Source organism: Genypterus blacodes, unplaced genomic scaffold (assembly GCF_046128005.1).
Source record: "Genypterus blacodes isolate CSIRO-AG114 ecotype Tasmania unplaced genomic scaffold, CSIRO-AGI_Gbla_v1 ptg000438l_1, whole genome shotgun sequence".
Lineage (NCBI taxonomy): Eukaryota > Metazoa > Chordata > Actinopteri > Ophidiiformes > Ophidiidae > Genypterus > Genypterus blacodes.
The window spans coordinates 887,224-910,041 of NW_027467208.1; the positions used below are offsets into that span (position 1 = coordinate 887,224).

The 22,818-nt window shown below is 41.3% G+C and overlaps 6 protein-coding genes across 24 annotated transcripts; 5 read left to right on the forward strand and 1 right to left on the reverse strand.

Annotated features, from left to right (window-relative positions):
* Positions 1-169: 169 nt before the first annotated feature.
* On the reverse strand, positions 170-6,531 carry ak2 (adenylate kinase 2). Its single transcript, XM_076139572.1, has 7 exons — positions 6,333-6,531; positions 4,874-4,999; positions 4,632-4,742; positions 4,227-4,321; positions 3,245-3,317; positions 2,528-2,747; positions 170-378 (listed from the first exon to the last, which is right to left on the reverse strand). The coding sequence occupies exons 1-7, from the start codon at positions 6,429-6,431 to the stop codon at positions 371-373; spliced, it is 732 nt and encodes a 243-aa protein (XP_075995687.1). The 5' UTR covers positions 6,432-6,531; the 3' UTR covers positions 170-370.
* Positions 6,532-6,897: 366 nt separating this feature from the next.
* Positions 6,898-9,675, forward strand: LOC142989527 (C-type lectin domain family 4 member E-like). 4 transcript variants are annotated; one of them, XM_076139062.1, is made up of 8 exons: positions 6,898-7,072; positions 7,216-7,287; positions 7,521-7,652; positions 8,049-8,114; positions 8,435-8,452; positions 8,549-8,586; positions 8,956-9,080; positions 9,160-9,675. In XM_076139062.1, exons 1-8 carry the CDS (start codon positions 7,009-7,011, stop codon positions 9,371-9,373), a joined length of 729 nt encoding a protein of 242 aa, XP_075995177.1. In that variant the 5' UTR covers positions 6,898-7,008; the 3' UTR covers positions 9,374-9,675. The 4 variants fall into 4 exon arrangements, with proteins under 4 accessions (XP_075995177.1, XP_075995173.1, XP_075995176.1 ...); XM_076139058.1 differs by having other exon boundaries at positions 8,435-8,586; XM_076139061.1 differs by having other exon boundaries at positions 8,435-8,586; positions 9,166-9,675.
* A 600-nt stretch (positions 9,676-10,275) lies between these two features.
* LOC142989776 (uncharacterized) lies at positions 10,276-12,814 on the forward strand. Of its 7 annotated transcripts, none has more exons than XM_076139451.1 (7): positions 10,276-10,364; positions 10,504-10,575; positions 10,825-10,977; positions 11,188-11,253; positions 11,574-11,725; positions 12,095-12,219; positions 12,299-12,814. In XM_076139451.1, exons 1-7 carry the CDS (start codon positions 10,316-10,318, stop codon positions 12,510-12,512), a joined length of 831 nt encoding a protein of 276 aa, XP_075995566.1. In that variant the 5' UTR covers positions 10,276-10,315; the 3' UTR covers positions 12,513-12,814. The 7 variants fall into 7 exon arrangements, with proteins under 7 accessions (XP_075995566.1, XP_075995568.1, XP_075995569.1 ...); XM_076139453.1 differs by having other exon boundaries at positions 12,305-12,814; XM_076139454.1 differs by having other exon boundaries at positions 10,840-10,977.
* Positions 12,815-13,414: 600 nt separating this feature from the next.
* On the forward strand, positions 13,415-15,953 carry LOC142989774 (uncharacterized). Of its 4 annotated transcripts, none has more exons than XM_076139447.1 (7): positions 13,415-13,503; positions 13,643-13,714; positions 13,979-14,116; positions 14,327-14,392; positions 14,713-14,864; positions 15,234-15,358; positions 15,438-15,953. In XM_076139447.1, the coding sequence occupies exons 1-7, from the start codon at positions 13,455-13,457 to the stop codon at positions 15,649-15,651; spliced, it is 816 nt and encodes a 271-aa protein (XP_075995562.1). In that variant the 5' UTR covers positions 13,415-13,454; the 3' UTR covers positions 15,652-15,953. The 4 variants fall into 4 exon arrangements, with proteins under 4 accessions (XP_075995562.1, XP_075995564.1, XP_075995563.1 ...); XM_076139449.1 differs by having other exon boundaries at positions 13,985-14,116; XM_076139448.1 differs by having other exon boundaries at positions 13,646-13,714.
* Positions 15,954-16,552: 599 nt separating this feature from the next.
* Positions 16,553-19,091, forward strand: LOC142989779 (uncharacterized). The gene is made up of 7 exons (XM_076139466.1): positions 16,553-16,641; positions 16,784-16,852; positions 17,123-17,254; positions 17,465-17,530; positions 17,851-18,002; positions 18,372-18,496; positions 18,576-19,091. Exons 1-7 carry the CDS (start codon positions 16,593-16,595, stop codon positions 18,787-18,789), a joined length of 807 nt encoding a protein of 268 aa, XP_075995581.1. The 5' UTR covers positions 16,553-16,592; the 3' UTR covers positions 18,790-19,091.
* A 599-nt stretch (positions 19,092-19,690) lies between these two features.
* On the forward strand, positions 19,691-22,231 carry LOC142989778 (uncharacterized). 7 transcript variants are annotated; one of them, XM_076139465.1, is made up of 8 exons: positions 19,691-19,779; positions 19,919-19,990; positions 20,240-20,392; positions 20,603-20,668; positions 20,989-21,006; positions 21,103-21,140; positions 21,509-21,633; positions 21,713-22,231. In XM_076139465.1, the coding sequence occupies exons 1-8, from the start codon at positions 19,731-19,733 to the stop codon at positions 21,915-21,917; spliced, it is 726 nt and encodes a 241-aa protein (XP_075995580.1). In that variant the 5' UTR covers positions 19,691-19,730; the 3' UTR covers positions 21,918-22,231. The 7 variants fall into 7 exon arrangements, with proteins under 7 accessions (XP_075995580.1, XP_075995573.1, XP_075995575.1 ...); XM_076139458.1 differs by having other exon boundaries at positions 20,989-21,140; XM_076139460.1 differs by having other exon boundaries at positions 20,255-20,392; positions 20,989-21,140.
* The last annotated feature ends 587 nt before the right edge of the window (positions 22,232-22,818 follow it).

A 22,818-nucleotide genomic window follows, 5' to 3' on the forward strand; every position in this document is an offset into this window, starting at 1 on the left:
CCCTGGTGGTGCAGCAGATAACTCTAGAAATGAATGCAGAGAATAAAGTTCAACTGTTTGATTAAGAAGCCCGTCTCAAAGTTCAGGTATACATATTTATAAACACGTCATGCATCTCATTCACCTAAACGTCTGAGCTGCAAAGTGAGAATGAAAACTTTACAAAATGTCATAGTAGAAAAGCACGAGTTTTATTCGTAGGGGGGAAATGAGGAATATTGACCCACAGCTTTGTTCGTTCTTTGCCGGAGCTCAGCAGAACGACAAAGAATTTAAGTTAAACTCCCTCCTACATCCATCCAGTCCTCCGGTCCTCCCACCTGAGCTCTTTTCTCAGCCCGCATTCCTTCACCAGGCTGCAGCACGAGCTTCAACCAGCTGAAACACAAAGGGAGAGGAAGGGGGAGAAGGCTTGGGTGAGTTACAAAGACACAACAATTAACAGATGGTCGTGAAATAGCTGAAAATGAAAAGACAACAAATAGTCAGCAACATTACATCATTTTAAGTCATTAAGTGCCATTACAGTGTCAGCATCCAATTGCATTATAAGTCAGTCAGTCAGTTCAAGTTCACCCTCAGCTACATGAACCTTGAACCGAACCCGACAACATTCACAGCTTTCAAAAGTGAAGTTAAAACGAGCCGAGGCAGCAGGGAGGCTTAGGGAGCGACAAAGGTCAGAATTCAAAGCGTTTGTCAGAGGGATGTTTCCTCCGTCTCGTCTCTGATCGGATTCACACCATCTCTGATGCGGTGACGTCCGTGCTCCTGCTGAGCGACCCGAGGTTCAACCGTCTGAAAAACTCTGAAGACATCACAACAGACGCATGCGACAGAGGGATCCTGATCCAGAGACATAAATGAGTCTACACTTGACAGTTACATCTATAATAAGGCAACAACAGCAACGTCTTCATCAAGGTCACTTCAACAGCATAGAAGTTTGCTAATATGGTTCCTAATAGCTTGCTTAAAATATTTCCTCTCTCCTCTGGTACACATTTTCTCACACACGTTTGTATTCTGCAGTACCTCCTTTCATTACAGCTCTGACCTTCTTTGTAAACTGAATGGCTGTCATTGATCAGGTCAGGATCACTTCTGCTGTTGAAGATAGCGTGCAGCATGTGGCCCAGTGACCACTGAGCCGCCAGCCAACGCAGTCAAGTCTGCACTGGAAGGTGGAGTGGATCTCAAAGCAGCCAATCAGAATTGGGGTAACATTCACTTTAGCAAAGGGTAATTATTTGTTTTCTGTGTGTTTGTACCCTCCACATGATTTTAAAAGGACTTTAAGTTCAGTCCCTGCTCATCTCTCTCATCTTATCAGAGTCACTTGCTGTATGAGGCAGTTAGGAACTTCACACGAGCAAACTTCAGCAGCTGAAATGCGACTGATCAACAGCGGTTGTTTCTAAGTGGCACACTAAGTTTAAAATATATTGCTGTGTTTCGTTGTTTTACAGATCCCACAGATCAGCGGTGCATCCCATCATGCTCTAAAGTGCTATGAGCTACAGGTCTGACTACACATTCATCACAGTCAAATCTATTTGGTCTAATAAAAAGAAAAGAGGGATGGAGAGACGCATGCATTGCCTGATGTGAGGTGATAACGGCACATCGCTACTAAACTGTAGTAAACATTAAAGCACAGATGGTATCGAGCGGCGCTGAGTCACATCACATCACTGAAGCGTTCAGGACTGCAGAAAATACTGTACAGTCTGTGTCACAGTAAAGAACCTATAGATCTGACATAACAATGGCATGCTTAGTCAGTGTAGTCTCTATAATCCCATCAGTCTGAGATGAGGCCAGACGTCGGGTCAAGAGGGTGAGGAAGAAGAGGAGAGGAGCAGAGGAGGAATACTCTGACCAGTAGCCAGGAGGAGAGGAGGCAGCAGGCTACAGTGTCAGACAAAAAGGGATGAGGATAAAAACAAGGAAGGTGCTCCTGGGTGAGGAGGTGAAAGATGTCAACCGCATGATGCAAGGGGACACAGTAACTGAATCAACGACCTTCTGCACCGTCGGCAGGAGTGAAACCTGCGATGGGGACGGGAGATGTAGGTTTTGCTGTTAGGCTGCAAACCATCAGGGATTTTCTATTCATTTGTGACTTGAGGGCGCTAAAGGAGGAAGGAACACAGCAGGAGTGCATGAGAGTCACGTCGGTTAAATGAGTGACCCAAGGCCGTCTAGAGTCAAGACAAACGATAGGGTTAAGAAATCAATACATCCAAACACGTTCCAGAGGAAAGCATCCCTGGAAATGTGAGCCGTTCTGTTCGGCTAAAAGTCAAACAATTCAATCTCACTTCTGTAGTTGTGAACGACAAACGACAAGCTTTGTTTGTGTTAGTGATGATGGAGGCAGACGTGTTTTCTTGAAGAGTCTCAAAGTGACACGTGCTTTGTTGGCACTGTGACTCATGTTCTACTCTAAAGGGCATAGGTGTGAAGGTGGAGGGGAAACGGGGAGAAAGAAAAGGATTTTAAATGAAGAACACTTGGTCTTTACAGGCGGAGGCACGTGCGGGGGTTTCCATGGTGGCGGAGAAAGCGGCGACGATGGACGCGAACACGACGCTGGGGCTCTGGGCGGCGTTGACGGCGGCGTGCAGCCCCTTGGCGCTGTAGTACTGCACAAGAGGGACCGTCTGCCGGTGGTAGGCGTCCAGACGGGAGCGCAGTGTCGTTTCATTGTCGTCGCTGCGGCGGATGAGGGGCTCGCCCGTCACCTGGGGGCAGGGAAGAAGAAACGCAGACGCTAAACAAAACGTACACTTTGTTCATTCAGGTCTAAAATCACAGCAGGAGTTTGTTTCCTGTCGCTCGTCCAATCCTGGCTTTTATTGTGCAACCTAATCAAACTGAAATCTATCTCTTCTGTTGTGTCAACAGAACAAGAGCAGCAGGAACTACAGAGCCGTTTACTCAGAAACATCGTCTAATACAGGTATCAACGGTGAGAGACGTAGTAGCCTCCATGACATCATCAGGAGAGTCTGTAAGCCTGCATTAAGGAGACACTTTCACATGACGACTGGAGGGCAAATAGTCATTTACTGTCCAATAAAGAACAATCATCCATCCCACCCAAAGTCCCAACTGTCTCTGATCTGGTGTGCAGCCACACAGTACAGCTCTGTGTAAGGTCAGGGGTTATGCAGAGGAATCAAAGAATGATGTTGAGCTCAGCTTCAGTGCTAAGTGGGTTGATGTAGAAACCACTTACATCATCTTTCATCGGCTCCTTGGGGGGGTTGAATTCCTCATGGTAGGAGCGGCCGCTTGGTTGATGGATCAGTCTGGGGAGACGGTGCCGCGTCAAAGTACAGGACAAGGAGAGAAAGGACATGAAAGTGAAGGAGTGAGAAAGAGGAAGGATGAGGGTCACACAGACACAGTGAGTCACTGACTACATAACGGCCTCGCTCATGGCCCAGATGCTGCCCTCGTCCTAGTTAGGCTTGAAAAGTCTGCGGGCAGCCTCGTCCTCACAAAAGGACTCCCACAGACACAAAGAGGGCTTTTCTATTCAGCCAGGCGTCCAGATAACAGCCTGCTTATTTCTAAGAGCAATAACAAACGTAATAAAAGAGTTCACGTCGCACGAATCCTACAGCCTTGCCACGAGGCTCTGATAGAGCATTATGTCCCTCTGTGGACCAGCACTCTGGAAAAGTGGCCCATTTTTAAAACACAGCATTTGATATTAAATGGTTTAGAAAAAGTATTTGTAAACCATTTTGTGTTCAGGGAGTGAAAAGGAAAAATATCAGCACACGACAGAAAGCACAAACTAACACGTTCCCAAACTGTATCAATCAAAATATAAGACTGAAACATCAAACCTCTGACTCATGGGATTGATGCTCCAGATCTTGACTTTCCAAGCTGCAATGTCAATAAACTGTCAACAGTTCCAACATCTACACTTCATCGAATGTTTTACATGTGTATCGTTTTTCGAGATACACAAACGAGTGACCATGGCAGCTCAACGTCACACTGAGCAGCTGGGATGGTTTTGTGTCTTCATACAACACATCTCAGCAGGAAGGGACCCACTAAAGTCTTCAACCTTTGACCTTCACATCAATGATAATCGCACGCTCCACATCTTTCCTCTCTCTTCACATGAATCTGAAACGATCCTCTCCTAAAGCCTTCTCTCTGGTCTTCTCTTATTCATTCCCTCTCTCGTTGCTTCCTACCTCCCACAGATCCGGCGCACCAGCAGGGAGTCGTCGACGGCAAACTCGATGACGGAGTCCAACGTCTCTTGTCTCTTATCCAACAAGTCATCCAGCTGGAAGAAAGGAGCACAGGGAGTAAATATGGCAGCTATCTACTGACGGGCGGTGGCTTGCCCAGGCAGACCTCACTCACCATCTTCATCTTGCTCTTGTTCATTTTCAGTAAAAGCTTAAACATCTTCATTGGATGCACAAAATGTAATCAAATGGATCAATTTATTGGTATTTATTCTTTTTTAATCAACTCGTTCCGATTTGTCCCCTTACTCTGTTTTGTTGCCAAATCAATCTCACACAGAGACATTCCACTACGGCCTTATAGAGAAAGTCAGGTGGTTTTACTCTTCATCGTTTAATCCTCACCATCTCCGCCTGTTTGACTGTGCGGGGGAATCCGTCCAATAGGAAGCCTTTCCTGCAGGGAGGCGTGTCCAGGTTCTTCTCTATGAGCTCCACCACCATCTCATCACTGACCTGCACGCAAACAAAATAAACAGAAATAACTCCAGGATCCACGGGACGACAGCATGTCTGAAACTGAGACGTGTTGATGCGCTTCAGTCTTTCCTGTTGTACTGTAATTGAAGTCGGAGCCTAAATCTCACCAGCTTGCCGGCGTCCATGGTCTCCTTGAGCCTCTTGCCAAGTTCAGAGCCTGAAGCCACCATGGCCCTCAGCATGTCTCCGGTGGCCAGGTGGCAAACACAGTACTGCTCCGCTAGCCGGGGGGCCTGCAGAGAGGAGGGGGGGAATGAAACCATGACTTAGAGCAAACTTCAGTCTAACAGAATGGCTCCATGCACTGAAACAATACAAAACAATATGATTGATCAGGTTTCTACTGCTCATCCATTTGAATCTGCAGCTCACACACACACACACACACACACACACACACACACACACACCAGTTGTTCAAGCTTCAGTGCAGGTGAGCACTCAGAGACAATGGAGCATATTTGACTGAGCCTCAAGTATCATAACTGAAACAAACAAACTTTTCCAGCATGTTCAGTTTACTCAGCTGGTTTTTGACTAAGTTAACATGTTCAGCTCAGGGAAAAGACAAATGTAACGAGTTTAACAACTAAAACACATGTTGCACAACGGAGGAACTTCTATTAATTTTGCATTTGGCTTCATCTGTTAAAACAGAGCCATTTACTCTTTTATGGAACTAAAGTACAAATCTACAACAATCAACCTTTCCTGGGCAAACATCCAGAGCTTCACACAGAACAAATGATTACAAAGCTGATTACAAGTTCAAGTCTGAAATGTGTGTGTGGAGTTTTCGGGGTGAACACACTGAACAAGGTCACCGTGACTCTATTTTGTGATAAATAAAGGCTTTTTTTGACACCAATATCAAATCTAGTCCAGCAGTTTGTAAGTAAGAGCAAAGTTATGTAAAAATAAAAAATAAAATAAAAAAAACCAACAAAATATAGGACAGCTGCATCTCCTATGAAAAAAAGGAAAAAATGACTTCTTTCATTCTTCAAAGTACTTTAATGTCACATGTTAAAGCTCAAACACAGTTCACTGCCTGCAATGTTGCCACTTTATGTATAGTGTGTGTGTGTCTGTGTCTGAGAGAGACAATAATCTCTTCCACATTGATCATGCGTCTCTGAAATAATTGAGTGAAGACACTGGGATGACAATTACAAATGTATGCAATGTCAAGTTCAATAATCCCTCAGTACTTTACAATATGGTAAATTCAACACTTAGTTGATGTTATGAACGGATAAATAAGACAATAATAATCTACAATGAGATATTAAGCACTGCAGAACAGTTACCAAGGTTACTGTAATAACACACTTCATGAAAAAGTGATGGATTCACATCAATGTAGCACAAAGCAGCAACTAATCAGCCGGAGCGTAAATGAGCATATGTTCCTAATTGTTGACCCAGGTGTGCGCACAGGTATGTTAGCTTAGCTTTAGCACTGGCTTTAGCGTTTGACGTGGGGCGCGAGGACTGTGCCGTCCACGCGCCTATTGCTTTTCCAGGCTAACTGATGCTAACGCTAGCCGGTTATCTCCGCCTCACCTGAGTCCCCTTGCCGGCCCCGGGCGGTCCGAGCAAGATAGCTCGGATTCCCTCGTGTACTTCGGCTACTGCCTCCTTGAGCTGCGCGCTGGGAGCCATGTCTGGAGTGGAGCAGAAACTTTAATAATTAAGTCTGTCTGTCTGGTCCTGCTGACAGCTCAGCCAACTTGGCCCGGAAAGGAAGCACCACTGCCTCCTTTTTGCTATCAGCAGGAGCTCACGCCCCCTGCTCAGAGTTCGCGCATTTGATTTGTTGACAGAGCCGCCAATCGCTTTTACGCAGCACTGATTGGTTTAAATTATGTCATTCATGAATGCAACGTCCGGGATGTTAAAGTTGTTTTACGAACTCTAAAAGGGCAAATTCAGATGAAAGAGGTTGAATGGATAAAAATACAAAAGTTATTGGGAAAATGTGTATTTATTTTGACCTTGACTCTGTTTATAAACTTGATCATGTATTTGGAATGAGTACGTGTTACAATTAGCTTTTTTGAATAAAGTTAAAATATTGACTGATACAAAGAGTCAGCATCTTGCCTGAAAACAGGAAGTGATAAACATATTAAAAAGACAACCACAAGCTGCAGCAGCAGTCCTGCCCCTCTGTGTGTCAGGCAGTTGACAGCTTCTTTCCTGTCCCCACATAAGACAACTGCTATAGTTCCCATGAAAAATGACTGCGGCTGATGGAGTCGTGTACTCTGATGTTAGGTTCAGGGACCTTAAGAATGCAGAGGGTGAGTCAAAAACAGATCTATATTTCTATCTATCTCATCTGATCAGATATTGTGACCTTCATGTCTCTTGATTGACTTACAAAGTCAAATTTGAAATATTTGACGCTCACAAGTCCAATCTCACGGTGAGATTTGTGTTGCAGCAGCTGCTTCCCCATCAAATGACACGACTTACTCTGAAGTCCAGATCTTGAAACCTCAGCATAACAATTCTGGTGGGTAATAACTGGTGATATAATGGTTAACACGCTGGTAAACCTAAAGACCTAATGTGGTGTGTTCGAATACAGTTACAGTAACTTTGCTCCATCGACACACACTTTTCAGAGTTATGTAAAGAGGGGAAGAATAAGAGGTGGAAATTAGGAAGTCAGCCATTTGTTCACCCTCACTGACACTGTTGTAATCTGACATCACGACTGGCGTTTAACTGATATCTCTCTTTCAGACCTGTCAGCCGGTGGGGTCCCTGTTTCCCAAGTGGGGTCAAATGGAGGGTCGAAGGTCACATCGGCAAAAGTGCCCTTGATTGTGCTCTGTATTCTCCTGGCAGCTGCTGTTGTTGGTCTTTGCCTTGTGTGTGAGTATGAACTTAAATGCACTGCTGCTAAAAAGCTAATTGTATTATGATCTGTGTTTTCAGAAATGTTCATTATTTTTGTATTTTGTGAAGTGGAGAGTTGTCTCTTCCTCTTTTTGGCGGTCTTATTAACCACTGACAGATTCACATTCATTCTTCCTTTCTTTCATGATGTCATTGTGGGGGTGTAAGGGTGGTGCCATTCGTATCAAAGTGAAATGTTAATTGTAGTTAACTGTTACCCGATTTTTGTGGATATTCCTTTGCTCGTGTCAATCTCTGGCGCTTTGCATGGCGTTCCCGACAGTGACGGATGTTTCTTCTTTGGCATGATGCAAATGGTTTTAACATCAGTCAGGCTGGTTCCATTTGTGTTTCCCTCTTTCTTTCTTTCAGGTTATGACAACGTGCAAACCAAGAGAAGTCTCCAACTGCTGACAGATAAATATGAAAACATCACCAGTAAGTCTGTGTTTAAACTGTGTTCAGTCCATGTTTCATATCACATAAAATGTGTCATATTTGGCTCTGGACCAAACAAAACTCACCTGTACAGGTTACAGTATTTCTGTTCAGATGTTTTGACTCTATTGAGACATTTGATATACAAGAAGTGTTTCACTTCTTTCAACAGTGATGAATTACTTTTACATTTCCCTCTAGTATACTAATTGAATAATTGTACCAACAACCAATTGTTACATGCAACATGCAGTAAATTCATTTTCAGGAAGTGAACTTTTTTCTGCCTGAAACCATTGTTTGCTTTACTCTCTTCAAAGGTGAGGAATATATGGAAGGTGAAGACAAATGGGAGCTATCTGGAAAAAACTGCTATTATTTTTCCAACAATAGTCTAACCTGGCGTGAGAGCAGGATTGCATGTCTGCGTGCAGGAGGAGACCTGGTGAAGATCGACAGCAGGGATGAACAGGTAACAGCACTGCACAAGGCTCAACCATACACCGTCTGTGTTAGAGTTTAAATGAGCTCCATCTTTGCTTCCCTGTGGTGGAAAACGTCAACAAATCATAAACACAAGCAGGTTACATGAATTCAGTTGTAATACTGCATGAAAAAAGTTGAAACCGTCAATAACGTCGCAGTGCCACATGACACTTCAATTAAATGAATTCAGAGCTGCTGAATGACTTTTTTCCCAAAGGAGGAATTTTACTTTTCAGGAAGTCATTTTTTAATGTGATGTGTTGTTCATGAGTAAATGTAGTTTGGTTCTTCCACTTCTGGTCTTTGACACAGTGATGTCATGTCCTGTATCATGATTTCCTTTCTTGCTTTTGAGAAATTCCTGGAGGAAAAATTGAAAACAAAAATGATGTTTGATGAAGACAAGTTCTGGATTGGACTGACCGACTCCAGGAAAGAGGGAACCTGGTTGTGGGTGGACGGTTCATCACTGAACACCTGGTAAAGACACTTAATTCAAGTATAGTCACTGAATCTGTTCCGTGTTGGTGGTGTGTTAATGTCATTCTACATGTTTTAGGTTGAGGTTTTGGAGCGGGAAAGAGCCGGACAACCATGAAGGAGAAAATTGTGCAGGAGAGGACTGCGTGAGGATGGGGGAGAGAGAAGGAACGACCGATCAGAAGTCTTGGTTTGATAAATCCTGTGAAAGTCCGCACAAAAGCATATGTGAGAAAGAAACGCACGAAGGTGTATGTGCGGCTCACACTTGTCCCAGTCCTCGGCGTCCTTAATATTCTGAGTACAACCTGCAAACACAGCGATGACAAACCAAGTTACGTAGTTTTATGACTGAAAACAGCTGCTGCCAAGAAGAAATGTTAGACGAGACCTTTTTGTGTGATGAAGCTCAGTTTTTCTCCCCTGTAAACATTGATTGAATTGCAGGTTTTAGTCTTTAATCATTCGCACCTGCTTGTGTATAGCTGGACTCCACACACACACACTTCTGCTTTGGCCTTTGTTTGAGGTTTGCGCCTGCATACTGCTTGTCCTGTCTGTTTCATGACAATATTAAAATGTTTGTATCTCTTGATGAGCTTGTTGAGTTGTGTTATTAATTATCATGTTATGATTCTCATTAATGCAGCCACATGGTGTGACGGGTTCATTTGCACTAGCTTTAGCTCACACCAATGCGAATGCCGTTAGCTCTCCTGAGCCCTCTGGCCCGGCCATCATCTTCATCAGACACACATTAAACCCACTGAAGGTTCACTCACGTTTCCTCTGTGCTGAATCTAAATTTCATCATTTACAATCAAGATCATTAAAAAGCGTAACAGTATTTGTGTTCTGATGATATTTGGTGAGTTAATCAAGTTCCACTCCAGGGTAATTCATTATTCTCTGAAGTGAAAAAATGAATTACATGAAGATAGAAATACTTTTCTAACTTCCTTTTAAAATATGTTTGATAAAGCAACGTTAAATATGACCTCGTGACTTCCTCTGTTAAACCATCCAACTGAGGTTAGAATAGAATAGAATAGAGTAGCTTTTATTGTCATTGTACATGAGAATACAACGAAATGCATCATTTAGCATATACTTCACACCCTTTCAGTGCCTTGTCTGAGAAAACGGAAGCCCTATAAAACACATATTTTGCAGAACATGACTGATAAGAATCTTGTTGGTCTCTGTGTCAGGGAGGAAGATTTTTAAACACGCTCATGTCAGATCTCACAAACTCAGTCATGAGGAAAAGGAACGCTGGCGGTGGTGAGTCAGAAATATCTATCCATCTATCTATGTATGAAATATTGTGACCACCTTTCTCTCTCGATTATCTGACAGACCATTTGATCATTGCAAAATTAGATTCTTCATCACAAATCGTACATTGAAGTTTGTGTTTCAGCAGCCGCTTCTACATCAAATGACGACACTCTCACTGAAGTCTGGTTCTTGAAAACTCAGGATAATGACTGTGGTAGGTAACAACCTGTGATGTAATGGTAAACACGTTGGTGAACTGTCAACACATGTAACGCTGATCCTTGAAAGAAAGACCTAATGTGGTGAGCTCGCACAGAGTTAAGTTAGTTACACTTAGATTGCTCGATCGACACAAAATGTATTAAAACAAACTGCTGAAGTTTGAAACAGAGTTGTGTAAAGAGGGGAAGAAGTAGGCATAGCCATTTGTTCACCCTATAAACGCTGTGGTAACCATAACCAGACATCCTGACTGGAGTTTCAGAATGGTCAGCAAGTGGCACCCCTACTTCCAAAGTGGAGTCAAATGGAGGGTCAAAGGTCACATCAGAGAAAGTGGCCTTGATGGTGCTCTGTGCTCTCCTGGCCGCTGCTGCTGTTCTTCTTGTCCTTCTGTGTGAGTACGAACTTGAACTTGGAAATGAGTGAGAAATCAAATCAAGATCAATGATCAGAAACAAAGGATAAAATGATATTATGATCATGTTTTCAAAATTGGTCGTTATTTTTGTATTTTTCATTTGGATGGTTGTCTCTTCCTCTTTTTGGTTCTACATCCGTATCAACCACTGACGGATTCAATAAGAGAAGTTATTCTTTCTTTCAGGTTATGACAACGTGCAAACCAAGAGAAGTCTCCAACTGCTGACAGACAAATATGAAAACATCGCCAGTAAGTCTGTGTTTAAACTGTGTTCAGTCCATGTTTCATATCACATAAAATGTGTCATATTTGGCTCTGAACCAAACAAAACTCACCTGTACAGGTTACAGTATTTCTGTTCAGATGTTTTGACTCTATTGAGACATTTAATATACAAGAAGTGTTTCACTTTTTTCAACAGTGATGATTTACTTTTACATTTCCCTCTAGTATACTAGTTGAATAATTGTACCAACAACCAATTGTTACATGCAACATGCAGTAAATTCATTTTCAGGAAGTGAACTTTTTTCTGCCTGAAACCATTGTTTGCTTTACTCTCTTCAAAGGTGAGGAATATATGGAAGGTGAAGACAAATGGGAGCTATCTGGAAAAAACTGCTATTATTTTTCCAACAATAGTCTAACCTGGCATGAGAGCAGGATTGCATGTCTGCGTGCAGGAGGAGACCTGGTGAAGATCGACAGCAGGGATGAACAGGTAACAGCACTGCACAAGGCTCAACCATACACCGTCTGTGTTAGAGTTTAAATGAGCTCCATCTTTGCTTCCCTGTGGTGGAAAACGTCAACAAATCATAAACACAAGCAGGTTACATGAATTCAGTTGTAATACTGCATGAAAAAAGTTGAAACCGTCAATAACGTCGCAGTGCCACATGACACTTCAATTAAATGAATTCAGAGCTGCTGAATGACTTTTTTCCCAAAGGAGGAATTTTACTTTTCAGGAAGTCATTTTTGAATGTGATGTGTTGTTCATGAGTAAATGTAGTTTGGTTCTTCCACTTCTGGTCTTTGACACAGTGATGTCATGTCCTGTATCATGATTTCCTTTCTTGCTTTTGAGAAATTCCTGGAGGAAAAATTGAAAACAAAAATGATGTTTGGTGAAGACAAGTTCTGGATCGGACTGACCGACTCCAGGGAAGAGGGAACATGGTTGTGGGTGGACGGTTCACCACTGAACACCAGGTAAAGACACTTAATTCAAGTATAGTCACTGAATCTGTTCCGTGTTGGTGGTGTGTTAATGTCATTCTACATGTTTTAGGTTGAGGTTTTGGAACGGGAAAGAGCCGGACAACCATGAAGGAGAAAATTGTGCAGGAGAGGACTGTGCGAGGATGGGGGAGAGAGAAGGAACGTCCGATCAGAAGTCTTGGTTTGATAAATCCTGTGAAAGTCCGCACAAAAGCATATGTGAGAAAGAAACGCACGAAGGTGGATGTGCGGCTCACACTTGTCCCAGTCCTCGGCGTCCTTAATATTCTTGGTACAACCTGCAAACACAGCGATGACAAACCAAGTTACGTAGTTTTATGACTGAAAACAGCTGCTGCCAAGAAGAAATGTTAGACGAGACCTTTTTGTGTGATGAAGCTCAGTTTTTCTCCCCTGTAAACATTGATTGAATTGCAGGTTTTAGTCTTTAATCATTCGCACCTGCTTGTGTATAGCTGGACTCCACACACACACACTTCTGCTTTGGCCTTTGTTTGAGGTTTGCGCCTGCATACTGCTTGTCCTGTCTGTTTCATGACAATATTAAAATGTTTGTATCTCTTGATGAGCTTGTTGAGTTGTGTTATTAATTATCATGTTATGATTCTCATTAATGCAGCCACATGGTGTGACGGGTTCATTTGCACTAGCTTTAGCTCACACCAATGCGAATGCCGTTAGCTCTCCTGAGCCCTCTGGCCCGGCCATCATCTTCATCAGACACACATTAAACCCACTGAAGGTTCACTCACGTTTCCTCTGTGCTGAATCTAAATTTCATCATTTACAATCAAGATCATTAAAAAGCGTAACAGTATTTGTGTTCTGATGATATTTGGTGAGTTAATCAAGTTCCACTCCAGGGTAATTCATTATTCTCTGAAGTGAAAAAATGAATTACATGAAGATAGAAATACTTTTCTAACTTCCTTTTAAAATATGTTTGATAAAGCAACGTTAAATATGACCTCGTGACTTCCTCTGTTAAACCATCCAACTGAGGTTAGAATAGAATAGAATAGAGTAGCTTTTATTGTCATTGTACATGAGAATACAACGAAATGCATCATTTAGCATATACTTCACACCCTTTCAGTGCCTTGTCTGAGAAAACGGAAGCCCTATAAAACACATATTTTGCAGAACATGACTGATAAGAATCTTGTTGGTCTCTGTGTCAGGGAGGAAGATTTTTAAACACGCTCATGTCAGATCTCACAAACTCAGTCATGAGGAAAAGGAACGCTGGCGGTGGTGAGTCAGAAATATCTATCCATCTATCTATGTATGAAATATTGTGACCACCTTTCTCTCTCGATTATCTGACAGACCATTTGATCATTGCAAAATTAGATTCTTCATCACAAATCGTACATTGAAGTTTGTGTTTCAGCAGCCGCTTCTACATCAAATGACGACACTCTCACTGAAGTCTGGTTCTTGAAAACTCAGGATAATGACTGTGGTAGGTAACAACCTGTGATGTAATGGTAAACACGTTGGTGAACTGTCAACACATGTAACGCTGATCCTTGAAAGAAAGACCTAATGTGGTGAGCTCGCACAGAGTTAAGTTAGTTACACTTAGATTGCTCGATCGACACAAAATGTATTAAAACAAACTGCTGAAGTTTGAAACAGAGTTGTGTAAAGAGGGGAAGAAGTAGGCATAGCCATTTGTTCACCCTATAAACGCTGTGGTAACCATAACCAGACATCCTGACTGGAGTTTCAGAATGGTCAGCAAGTGGCACCCCTACTTCCAAAGTGGAGTCAAATGGAGGGTCAAAGGTCACATCAGAGAAAGTGGCCTTGATGGTGCTCTGTGCTCTCCTGGCCGCTGCTGCTGTTCTTCTTGCCCTTCTGTGTGAGTACGAACTTGAACTTGGAAATGAGTGAGAAATCAAATCAAGATCAATGATCAGAAACAAAGGATAAAATGATATTATGATCATGTTTTCAAAATTGGTCGTTATTTTTGTATTTTTCATTTGGATGGTTGTCTCTTCCTCTTTTTGGTTCTACATCCGTATCAACCACTGACGGATTCAATAAGAGAAGTTATTCTTTCTTTCAGGTTATGACAACGTGCAAACCAAGAGAAGTCTCCAACTGCTGACAGACAAATATGAAAACATCGCCAGTAAGTCTGTGTTTAAACTGTGTTCAGTCCATGTTTCATATCACATAAAATGTGTCATATTTGGCTCTGAACCAAACAAAACTCACCTGTACAGGTTACAGTATTTCTGTTCAGATGTTTTGACTCTATTGAGACATTTAATATACAAGAAGTGTTTCACTTTTTTCAACAGTGATGATTTACTTTTACATTTCCCTCTAGTATACTAGTTGAATAATTGTACCAACAACCAATTGTTACATGCAACATGCAGTAAATTCATTTTCAGGAAGTGAACTTTTTTCTGCCTGAAACCATTGTTTGCTTTACTCTCTTCAAAGGTGAGGAATATATGGAAGGTGAAGACAAATGGGAGCTTTATGGAAAAAACTGCTATTATTTTTCCAACAATAGTCTAACCTGGCGTGAGAGCAGGATTGCATGTCTGCGTGCAGGAGGAGACCTGGTGAAGATCGACAGCACGATTGAACAGGTAACAGCACTGCACAAGGCTCAACCATACACCGTCTGTGTTAGAGTTTAAATGAGCTCCATCTTTGCTTCCCTGTGGTGGAAAACGTCAACAAATCATAAACACAAGCAGGTTACATGAATTCAGTTGTAATACTGCATGAAAAAAGTTGAAACCGTCAATAACGTCGCAGTGCCACATGACACTTCAATTAAATTAATTCAGAGCTGCTGAATGACTTTTTTCCCAAAGGAGGAATTTTACTTTTCAGGAAGTCATTTTTGAATGTGATGTGTTGTTCATGAGTAAATGTAGTTTGGTTCTTCCACTTCTGGTCTTTGACACAGTGATGTCATGTCCTGTATCATGATTTCCTTTCTTGCTTTTGAGAAATTCCTGGAGGAAAAATTGAAAACAAAAATGATGTTTGGTGAAGACAAGTTCTGGATCGGACTGACCGACTCCAGGAAAGAGGGAACATGGTTGTGGGTGGACGGTTCACCACTGTACACCAGGTAAAGACACTTAATTCAAGTATAGTCACTGAATCTGTTCCGTGTTGGTGGTGTGTTAATGTCATTCTACATGTTTTAGGTGGGAGTTTTGGAACGGGAAAGAGCCGGACAACTATCAAGGAGAAAATTGTGCAGGAGAGGACTGCGTGAGGATGGGGGAGAGAGAAGGAACGACCGATCAGAAGTCTTGGTTTGATAAATCCTGTGAAAGTCCGCACAAAAGCATATGTGAGAAAGAAACGCACGAAGGTGTATGTGCGGCTCACACTTGTCCCAGTCCTCGGCGTCCTTAATATTCTTGGTACAACCTGCAAACACAGCGATGACAAACCAAGTTACGTAGTTTTATGACTGAAAACAGCTGCTGCCAAGAAGAAATGTTAGACGAGACCTTTTTGTGTGATGAAGCTCAGTTTTTCTCCCCTGTAAACATTGATTGAATTGCAGGTTTTAGTCTTTAATCATTCGCACCTGCTTGTGTATAGCTGGACTCCAGACACACACACTTCTGCTTTGGCCTTTGTTTGAGGTTTGCGCCTGCATACTGCTTGTCCTGTCTGTTTCATGACAATATTAAAATGTTTGTATCTCTTGATGAGCTTGTTGAGTTGTGTTATTAATTATCATGTTATGATTCTCATTAATGCAGCCACATGGTGTGACGGGTTCATTTGCACTAGCTTTAGCTCACACCATGCTAATGCCGTTAGCTCTCCTGAGCCCTCTGGCCCGGCCATCATCTTCATCAGACACACATTAAACCCACTGAAGGTTCACTCACGTTTCCTCTGTGCTGAATCTAAATGTCATCATTTACAATCAAGATCATTAAAAAGCGTAACAGTATTTGTGTTCTGATGATATTTGGTGAGTTAATCAAGTTCCACTCCAGGGTAATTCATTATTCTCTGAAGTGAAAAAATGAATTACATGAAGATAGAAATACTTTTCTAACTTCCTTTTAAAATATGTTTGATAAAGCAACGTTAAATATGACCTCGTGACTTCCTCTGTTAAACCATCCAACTGAGGTTAGAATAGCATAGAATAGAGTAGCTTTTATTGTCATTGTACATGAGAATACAACGAAATGCATCATTTAGCATATACTTCACACCCTTTCAGTGCCTTGTCTGAGAAAACGGAAGCCCTATAAAACACATATTTTGCAGAACATGACTGATAAGAATCTTGTTGGTCTCTGTGTCAGGGAGGAAGATTTTTAAACACGCTCATGTCAGATCTCACAAACTCAGTCATGAGGAAAAGGAACGCTGGCGGTGGTGAGTCAGAAATATCTATCCATCTATCTATGTATGAAATATTGTGACCACCTTTCTCTCTCGATTATCTGACAGACCATTTGATCATTGCAAAATTAGATTCTTCATCACAAATCGTACATTGAAGTTTGTGTTTCAGCAGCCGCTTCTACATCAAATGACGACACTCTCACTGAAGTCTGGTTCTTGAAAACTCAGGATAATGACTGTGGTAGGTAACAACCTGTGATGTAATGGTAAACACGTTGGTGAACTGTCAACACATGTAACGCTGATCCTTGAAAGAAAGACCTAATGTGGTGAGCTCGCACAGAGTTAAGTTAGTTACACTTAGATTGCTCGATCGACACAAAATGTATTAAAACAAACTGCTGAAGTTTGAAACAGAGTTGTGTAAAGAGGGGAAGAAGTAGGCATAGCCATTTGTTCACCCTATAAACGCTGTGGTAACCATAACCAGACATCCTGACTGGAGTTTCAGAATGGTCAGCAAGTGGCACCCCTACTTCCAAAGTGGAGTCAAATGGAGGGTCAAAGGTCACATCAGAGAAAGTGGCCTTGATGGTGCTCTGTGCTCTCCTGGCCGCTGCTGCTGTTCTTCTTGCCCTTCTGTGTGAGTACGAACTTGAACTTGGAAATGAGTGAGAAATCAAATCAAGATCAATGATCAGAAACAAAGGATAAAATGATATTATGATCATGTTTTCAAAATTGGTCGTTATTTTTGTATTTTTCATTTGGATGGTTGTCTCTTCCTCTTTTTGGTTCTACATCCGTATCAACCACTGACGGATTCAATAAGAGAAGTTATTCTTTCTTTCAGGTTATGACAACGTGCAAACCAAGAGAAGTCTCCAACTGCTGACAGACAAATATGAAAACATCGCCAGTAAGTCTGTGTTTAAACTGTGTTCAGTCCATGTTTCATATCACATAAAATGTGTCATATTTGGCTCTGAACCAAACAAAACTCACCTGTACAGGTTACAGTATTTCTGTTCAGATGTTTTGACTCTATTGAGACATTTAATATACAAGAAGTGTTTCACTTTTTTCAACAGTGATGATTTACTTTTACATTTCCCTCTAGTATACTAGTTGAATAATTGTACCAACAACCAATTGTTACATGCAACATGCAGTAAATTCATTTTCAGGAAGTGAACTTTTTTCTGCCTGAAACCATTGTTTGCTTTACTCTCTTCAAAGGTGAGGAATATATGGAAGGTGAAGACAAATGGGAGCTTTATGGAAAAAACTGCTATTATTTTTCCAACAATAGTCTAACCTGGCGTGAGAGCAGGATTGCATGTCTGCGTGCAGGAGGAGACCTGGTGAAGATCGACAGCACGATTGAACAGGTAACAGCACTGCACAAGGCTCAACCATACACCGTCTGTGTTAGAGTTTAAATGAGCTCCATCTTTGCTTCCCTGTGGTGGAAAACGTCAACAAATCATAAACACAAGCAGGTTACATGAATTCAGTTGTAATACTGCATGAAAAAAGTTGAAACCGTCAATAACGTCGCAGTGCCACATGACACTTCAATTAAATGAATTCAGAGCTGCTGAATGACTTTTTTCCCAAAGGAGGAATTTTACTTTTCAGGAAGTCATTTTTGAATGTGATGTGTTGTTCATGAGTAAATGTAGTTTGGTTCTTCCACTTCTGGTCTTTGACACAGTGATGTCATGTCCTGTATCATGATTTCCTTTCTTGCTTTTGAGAAATTCCTGGAGGAAAAATTGAAAACAAAAATGATGTTTGGTGAAGACAAGTTCTGGATCGGACTGACCGACTCCAGGGAAGAGGGAACATGGTTGTGGGTGGACGGTTCACCACTGTACACCAGGTAAAGACACTTAATTCAAGTATAGTCACTGAATCTGTTCCGTGTTGGTGGTGTGTTAATGTCATTCTACATGTTTTAGGTGGGAGTTTTGGAACGGGAAAGAGCCGGACAACTATCAAGGAGAAAATTGTGCAGGAGAGGACTGCGTGAGGATGGGGGAGAGAGAAGGAACGACCGATCAGAAGTCTTGGTTTGATAAATCCTGTGAAAGTCCGCACAAAAGCATATGTGAGAAAGAAACGCACGAAGGTGTATGTGCGGCTCACACTTGTCCCAGTCCTCGGCGTCCTTAATATTCTTGGTACAACCTGCAAACACAGCGATGACAAACCAAGTTACGTAGTTTTATGACTGAAAACAGCTGCTGCCAAGAAGAAATGTTAGACGAGACCTTTTTGTGTGATGAAGCTCAGTTTTTCTCCCCTGTAAACATTGATTGAATTGCAGGTTTTAGTCTTTAATCATTCGCACCTGCTTGTGTATAGCTGGACTCCAGACACACACACTTCTGCTTTGGCCTTTGTTTGAGGTTTGCGCCTGCATACTGCTTGTCCTGTCTGTTTCATGACAATATTAAAATGTTTGTATCTCTTGATGAGCTTGTTGAGTTGTGTTATTAATTATCATGTTATGATTCTCATTAATGCAGCCACATGGTGTGACGGGTTCATTTGCACTAGCTTTAGCTCACACCATGCTAATGCCGTTAGCTCTCCTGAGCCCTCTGGCCCGGCCATCATCTTCATCAGACACACATTAAACCCACTGAAGGTTCACTCACGTTTCCTCTGTGCTGAATCTAAATGTCATCATTTACAATCAAGATCATTAAAAAGCGTAACAGTATTTGTGTTCTGATGATATTTGGTGAGTTAATCAAGTTCCACTCCAGGGTAATTCATTATTCTCTGAAGTGAAAAAATGAATTACATGAAGATAGAAATACTTTTCTAACTTCCTTTTAAAATATGTTTGATAAAGCAACGTTAAATATGACCTCGTGACTTCCTCTGTTAAACCATCCAACTGAGGTTAGAATAGCATAGAATAGAGTAGCTTTTATTGTCATTGTACATGAGAATACAACGAAATGCATCATTTAGCATATACTTCACACCCTTTCAGTGCCTTGTCTGAGAAAACGGAAGCCCTATAAAACACATATTTTGCAGAACATGACTGATAAGAATCTTGTTGGTCTCTGTGTCAGGGAGGAAGATTTTTAAACACGCTCATGTCAGATCTCACAAACTCAGTCATGAGGAAAAGGAACGCTGGCGGTGGTGAGTCAGAAATATCTATCCATCTATCTATGTATGAAATATTGTGACCACCTTTCTCTCTCGATTATCTGACAGACCATTTGATCATTGCAAAATCAGATTCTTCATCACAAATCGTACATTGAAGTTTGTGTTTCAGCAGCCGCTTCTACATCAAATGACGACACTCTCACTGAAGTCTGGTTCTTGAAAACTCAGGATAATGACTGTGGTAGGTAACAACCTGTGATGTAATGGTAAACACGTTGGTGAACTGTCAACACATGTAACGCTGATCCTTGAAAGAAAGCCCTAATGTGGTGAGCTCGCACAGAGTTAAGTTAGTTACACTTAGATTGCTCGATCGACACAAAATGTATTAAAACAAACTGCTGAAGTTTGAAACAGAGTTGTGTAAAGAGGGGAAGAAGTAGGCATAGCCATTTGTTCACCCTATAAACGCTGTGGTAACCATAACCAGACATCCTGACTGGAGTTTCAGAATGGTCAGCAAGTGGCACCCCTACTTCCAAAGTGGAGTCAAATGGAGGGTCAAAGGTCACATCAGAGAAAGTGGCCTTGATGGTGCTCTGTGCTCTCCTGGCCGCTGCTGCTGTTCTTCTTGTCCTTCTGTGTGAGTACGAACTTGAACTTGGAAATGAGTGAGAAATCAAATCAAGATCAATGATCAGAAACAAAGGATAAAATGATATTATGATCATGTTTTCAAAATTGGTCGTTATTTTTGTATTTTTCATTTGGATGGTTGTCTCTTCCTCTTTTTGGTTCTACATCCGTATCAACCACTGACGGATTCAATAAGAGAAGTTATTCTTTCTTTCAGGTTATGACAACGTGCAAACCAAGAGAAGTCTCCAACTGCTGACAGACAAATATGAAAACATCGCCAGTAAGTCTGTGTTTAAACTGTGTTCAGTCCATGTTTCATATCACATAAAATGTGTCATATTTGGCTCTGAACCAAACAAAACTCACCTGTACAGGTTACAGTATTTCTGTTCAGATGTTTTGACTCTATTGAGACATTTAATATACAAGAAGTGTTTCACTTTTTTCAACAGTGATGATTTACTTTTACATTTCCCTCTAGTATACTAGTTGAATAATTGTACCAACAACCAATTGTTACATGCAACATGCAGTAAATTCATTTTCAGGAAGTGAACTTTTTTCTGCCTGAAACCATTGTTTGCTTTACTCTCTTCAAAGGTGAGGAATATATGGAAGGTGAAGACAAATGGGAGCTATCTGGAAAAAACTGCTATTATTTTTCCAACAATAGTCTAACCTGGCGTGAGAGCAGGATTGCATGTCTGCGTGCAGGAGGAGACCTGGTGAAGATCGACAGCAGGGATGAACAGGTAACAGCACTGCACAAGGCTCAACCATACACCGTCTGTGTTAGAGTTTAAATGAGCTCCATCTTTGCTTCCCTGTGGTGGAAAACGTCAACAAATCATAAACACAAGCAGGTTACATGAATTCAGTTGTAATACTGCATGAAAAAAGTTGAAACCGTCAATAACGTCGCAGTGCCACATGACACTTCAATTAAATGAATTCAGAGCTGCTGAATGACTTTTTTCCCAAAGGAGGAATTTTACTTCTAGGAAGTCATTTTTGAATGTGATGTGTTGTTCATGAGTAAATGTAGTTTGGTTCTTCCACTTCTGGTCTTTGACACAGTGATGTCATGTCCTGTATCATGATTTCCTTTCTTGCTTTTGAGAAATTCCTGGAGGAAAAATTTAAAACAAAAATGATGTTTGATGAAGACAAGTTCTGGATCGGACTGACCGACTCCAGGAAAGAGGGAACATGGTTGTGGGTGGACGGTTCATTACTGAACACCTGGTAAAGACACTTAATTCAAGTACAGTCACTGAATCTGTTCCGTGTTGGTGGTGTGTTAATGTCATTCTACATGTTTTAGGTGGGCGTTTTGGAGCGGGGACGGACCGGACGACCATAAAGGAGAAAATTGTGCAGGAGAGGACTGTGTGAGAATGGGGGAGAGAGAAGGAGCGATTGATCAGAAGTCTTGGTTTGATAAATCCTGTGAAAGTCCGCACAAAAGCATATGTGAGAAAGAAACGCACGAAGGTGTATGTGCGGCTCACACTTGTCCCAGTCCTTAACATTCTTGGTATAACATGCACAGCGATGACAAACAAAGTGATGTGATTTTATGACTGAAAACAGCTGCTGCCAAGAAGAAATGTTAGACGAGACCTTTTTGCGTGATGAAGCTCAGTTTTGCTCCCTGTAATTCATTCTCAAATCCACATGTGACGTAAACATCGATTGAATTGGAGGTTTTGGACATCATAACAGTATTTGTGTTGGTGTTCTGTTAAATTCATTATTCTCTGTAGTGAAATAATCATTTACAACAAGATTGAAATGTTTTTCTAACTTACTCTTTAAGTATGTTTAATAAAGCAATACAAACCATGACCTCGTTACTTCCTCTGTTAAACATTCACACCATTTCAGTGTCTTGCCTGAGAAAACAGAAGTCCTATAAATAAATGAGAACACATATTTTGCAGAAGAATAATAATAATAACTAATAAGAATCTCTCTATAAGGAAGCTTGTTTCATACAAGATAGCAGAAAGAAAAGGTCAAAATCCAAATGTTCAGAGAATAAAGTTGTAATATTTCAAGACAAACACTGAAATGTGAGTGGAATAACGTCAAAGTCCCACAGAAAGGAACAAGAAAATGATTTAACTTGAAATTACTTTATCCACCACTTTTGTGATATTTTCTGACTTAATCTGTTGTTGATTACAAAATTCTAATCTCAAATTAACTATACAAACAGATAGAAAAAGTTCACCAAAAGTAGAAATATTCCAAAACAAACTTACTATAACTTAACATAACACTATACTAGAGTGTTGCACTCTTTGTTTGAAGGGGACAAGTTGTGGATCGTACTGACAGCTGCAGCCAATCGACTAATGAGAAACTGCACTCTGCGGCCATTGCCCTGAGGACAGTGAAGTGCTACTATCTAGTTGTGAAACACAC

Excerpts from the sequence above, each read along its gene's own strand:
- ak2 (XM_076139572.1), bottom strand. The coding sequence starts at position 6,431 with ATGGCTCCCAGCGCGCAGCTCAAGGAGGCAGTAGCCGAAGTACACGAG. Across the intron at positions 3,318-4,226 it reads GTGCGCCGGATCTGTGGGAG|ACTGATCCATCAACCAAGCG; the intron begins GTAGGAAGCAAC and ends CCGTCTCCCCAG. Across the intron at positions 2,748-3,244 it reads AGGAGCCGATGAAAGATGAT|GTGACGGGCGAGCCCCTCAT; the intron begins GTAAGTGGTTTC and ends CCCTGCCCCCAG.
- LOC142989527 (XM_076139058.1), top strand. The coding sequence starts at position 7,009 with ATGACTGCGGCTGATGGAGTCGTGTACTCTGATGTTAGGTTCAGGGAC. Across the intron at positions 7,653-8,048 it reads TGTTGGTCTTTGCCTTGTGT|GTTATGACAACGTGCAAACC; the intron begins GTGAGTATGAAC and ends TCTTTCTTTCAG. Across the intron at positions 9,081-9,159 it reads GGTTCATCACTGAACACCTG|GTTGAGGTTTTGGAGCGGGA; the intron begins GTAAAGACACTT and ends TACATGTTTTAG.
- LOC142989776 (XM_076139451.1), top strand. The coding sequence starts at position 10,316 with ATGTCAGATCTCACAAACTCAGTCATGAGGAAAAGGAACGCTGGCGGT. Across the intron at positions 10,365-10,503 it reads GAAAAGGAACGCTGGCGGTG|CAGCCGCTTCTACATCAAAT; the intron begins GTGAGTCAGAAA and ends TTTGTGTTTCAG. Across the intron at positions 11,254-11,573 it reads CAAATATGAAAACATCGCCA|GTGAGGAATATATGGAAGGT; the intron begins GTAAGTCTGTGT and ends CTCTCTTCAAAG.
- LOC142989774 (XM_076139447.1), top strand. The coding sequence starts at position 13,455 with ATGTCAGATCTCACAAACTCAGTCATGAGGAAAAGGAACGCTGGCGGT. Across the intron at positions 14,393-14,712 it reads CAAATATGAAAACATCGCCA|GTGAGGAATATATGGAAGGT; the intron begins GTAAGTCTGTGT and ends CTCTCTTCAAAG. Across the intron at positions 14,865-15,233 it reads TCGACAGCACGATTGAACAG|AAATTCCTGGAGGAAAAATT; the intron begins GTAACAGCACTG and ends CTTGCTTTTGAG.
- LOC142989779 (XM_076139466.1), top strand. The coding sequence starts at position 16,593 with ATGTCAGATCTCACAAACTCAGTCATGAGGAAAAGGAACGCTGGCGGT. Across the intron at positions 17,255-17,464 it reads TGTTCTTCTTGCCCTTCTGT|GTTATGACAACGTGCAAACC; the intron begins GTGAGTACGAAC and ends TCTTTCTTTCAG. Across the intron at positions 18,497-18,575 it reads GGTTCACCACTGTACACCAG|GTGGGAGTTTTGGAACGGGA; the intron begins GTAAAGACACTT and ends TACATGTTTTAG.
- LOC142989778 (XM_076139458.1), top strand. The coding sequence starts at position 19,731 with ATGTCAGATCTCACAAACTCAGTCATGAGGAAAAGGAACGCTGGCGGT. Across the intron at positions 20,393-20,602 it reads TGTTCTTCTTGTCCTTCTGT|GTTATGACAACGTGCAAACC; the intron begins GTGAGTACGAAC and ends TCTTTCTTTCAG. Across the intron at positions 21,634-21,712 it reads GGTTCATTACTGAACACCTG|GTGGGCGTTTTGGAGCGGGG; the intron begins GTAAAGACACTT and ends TACATGTTTTAG.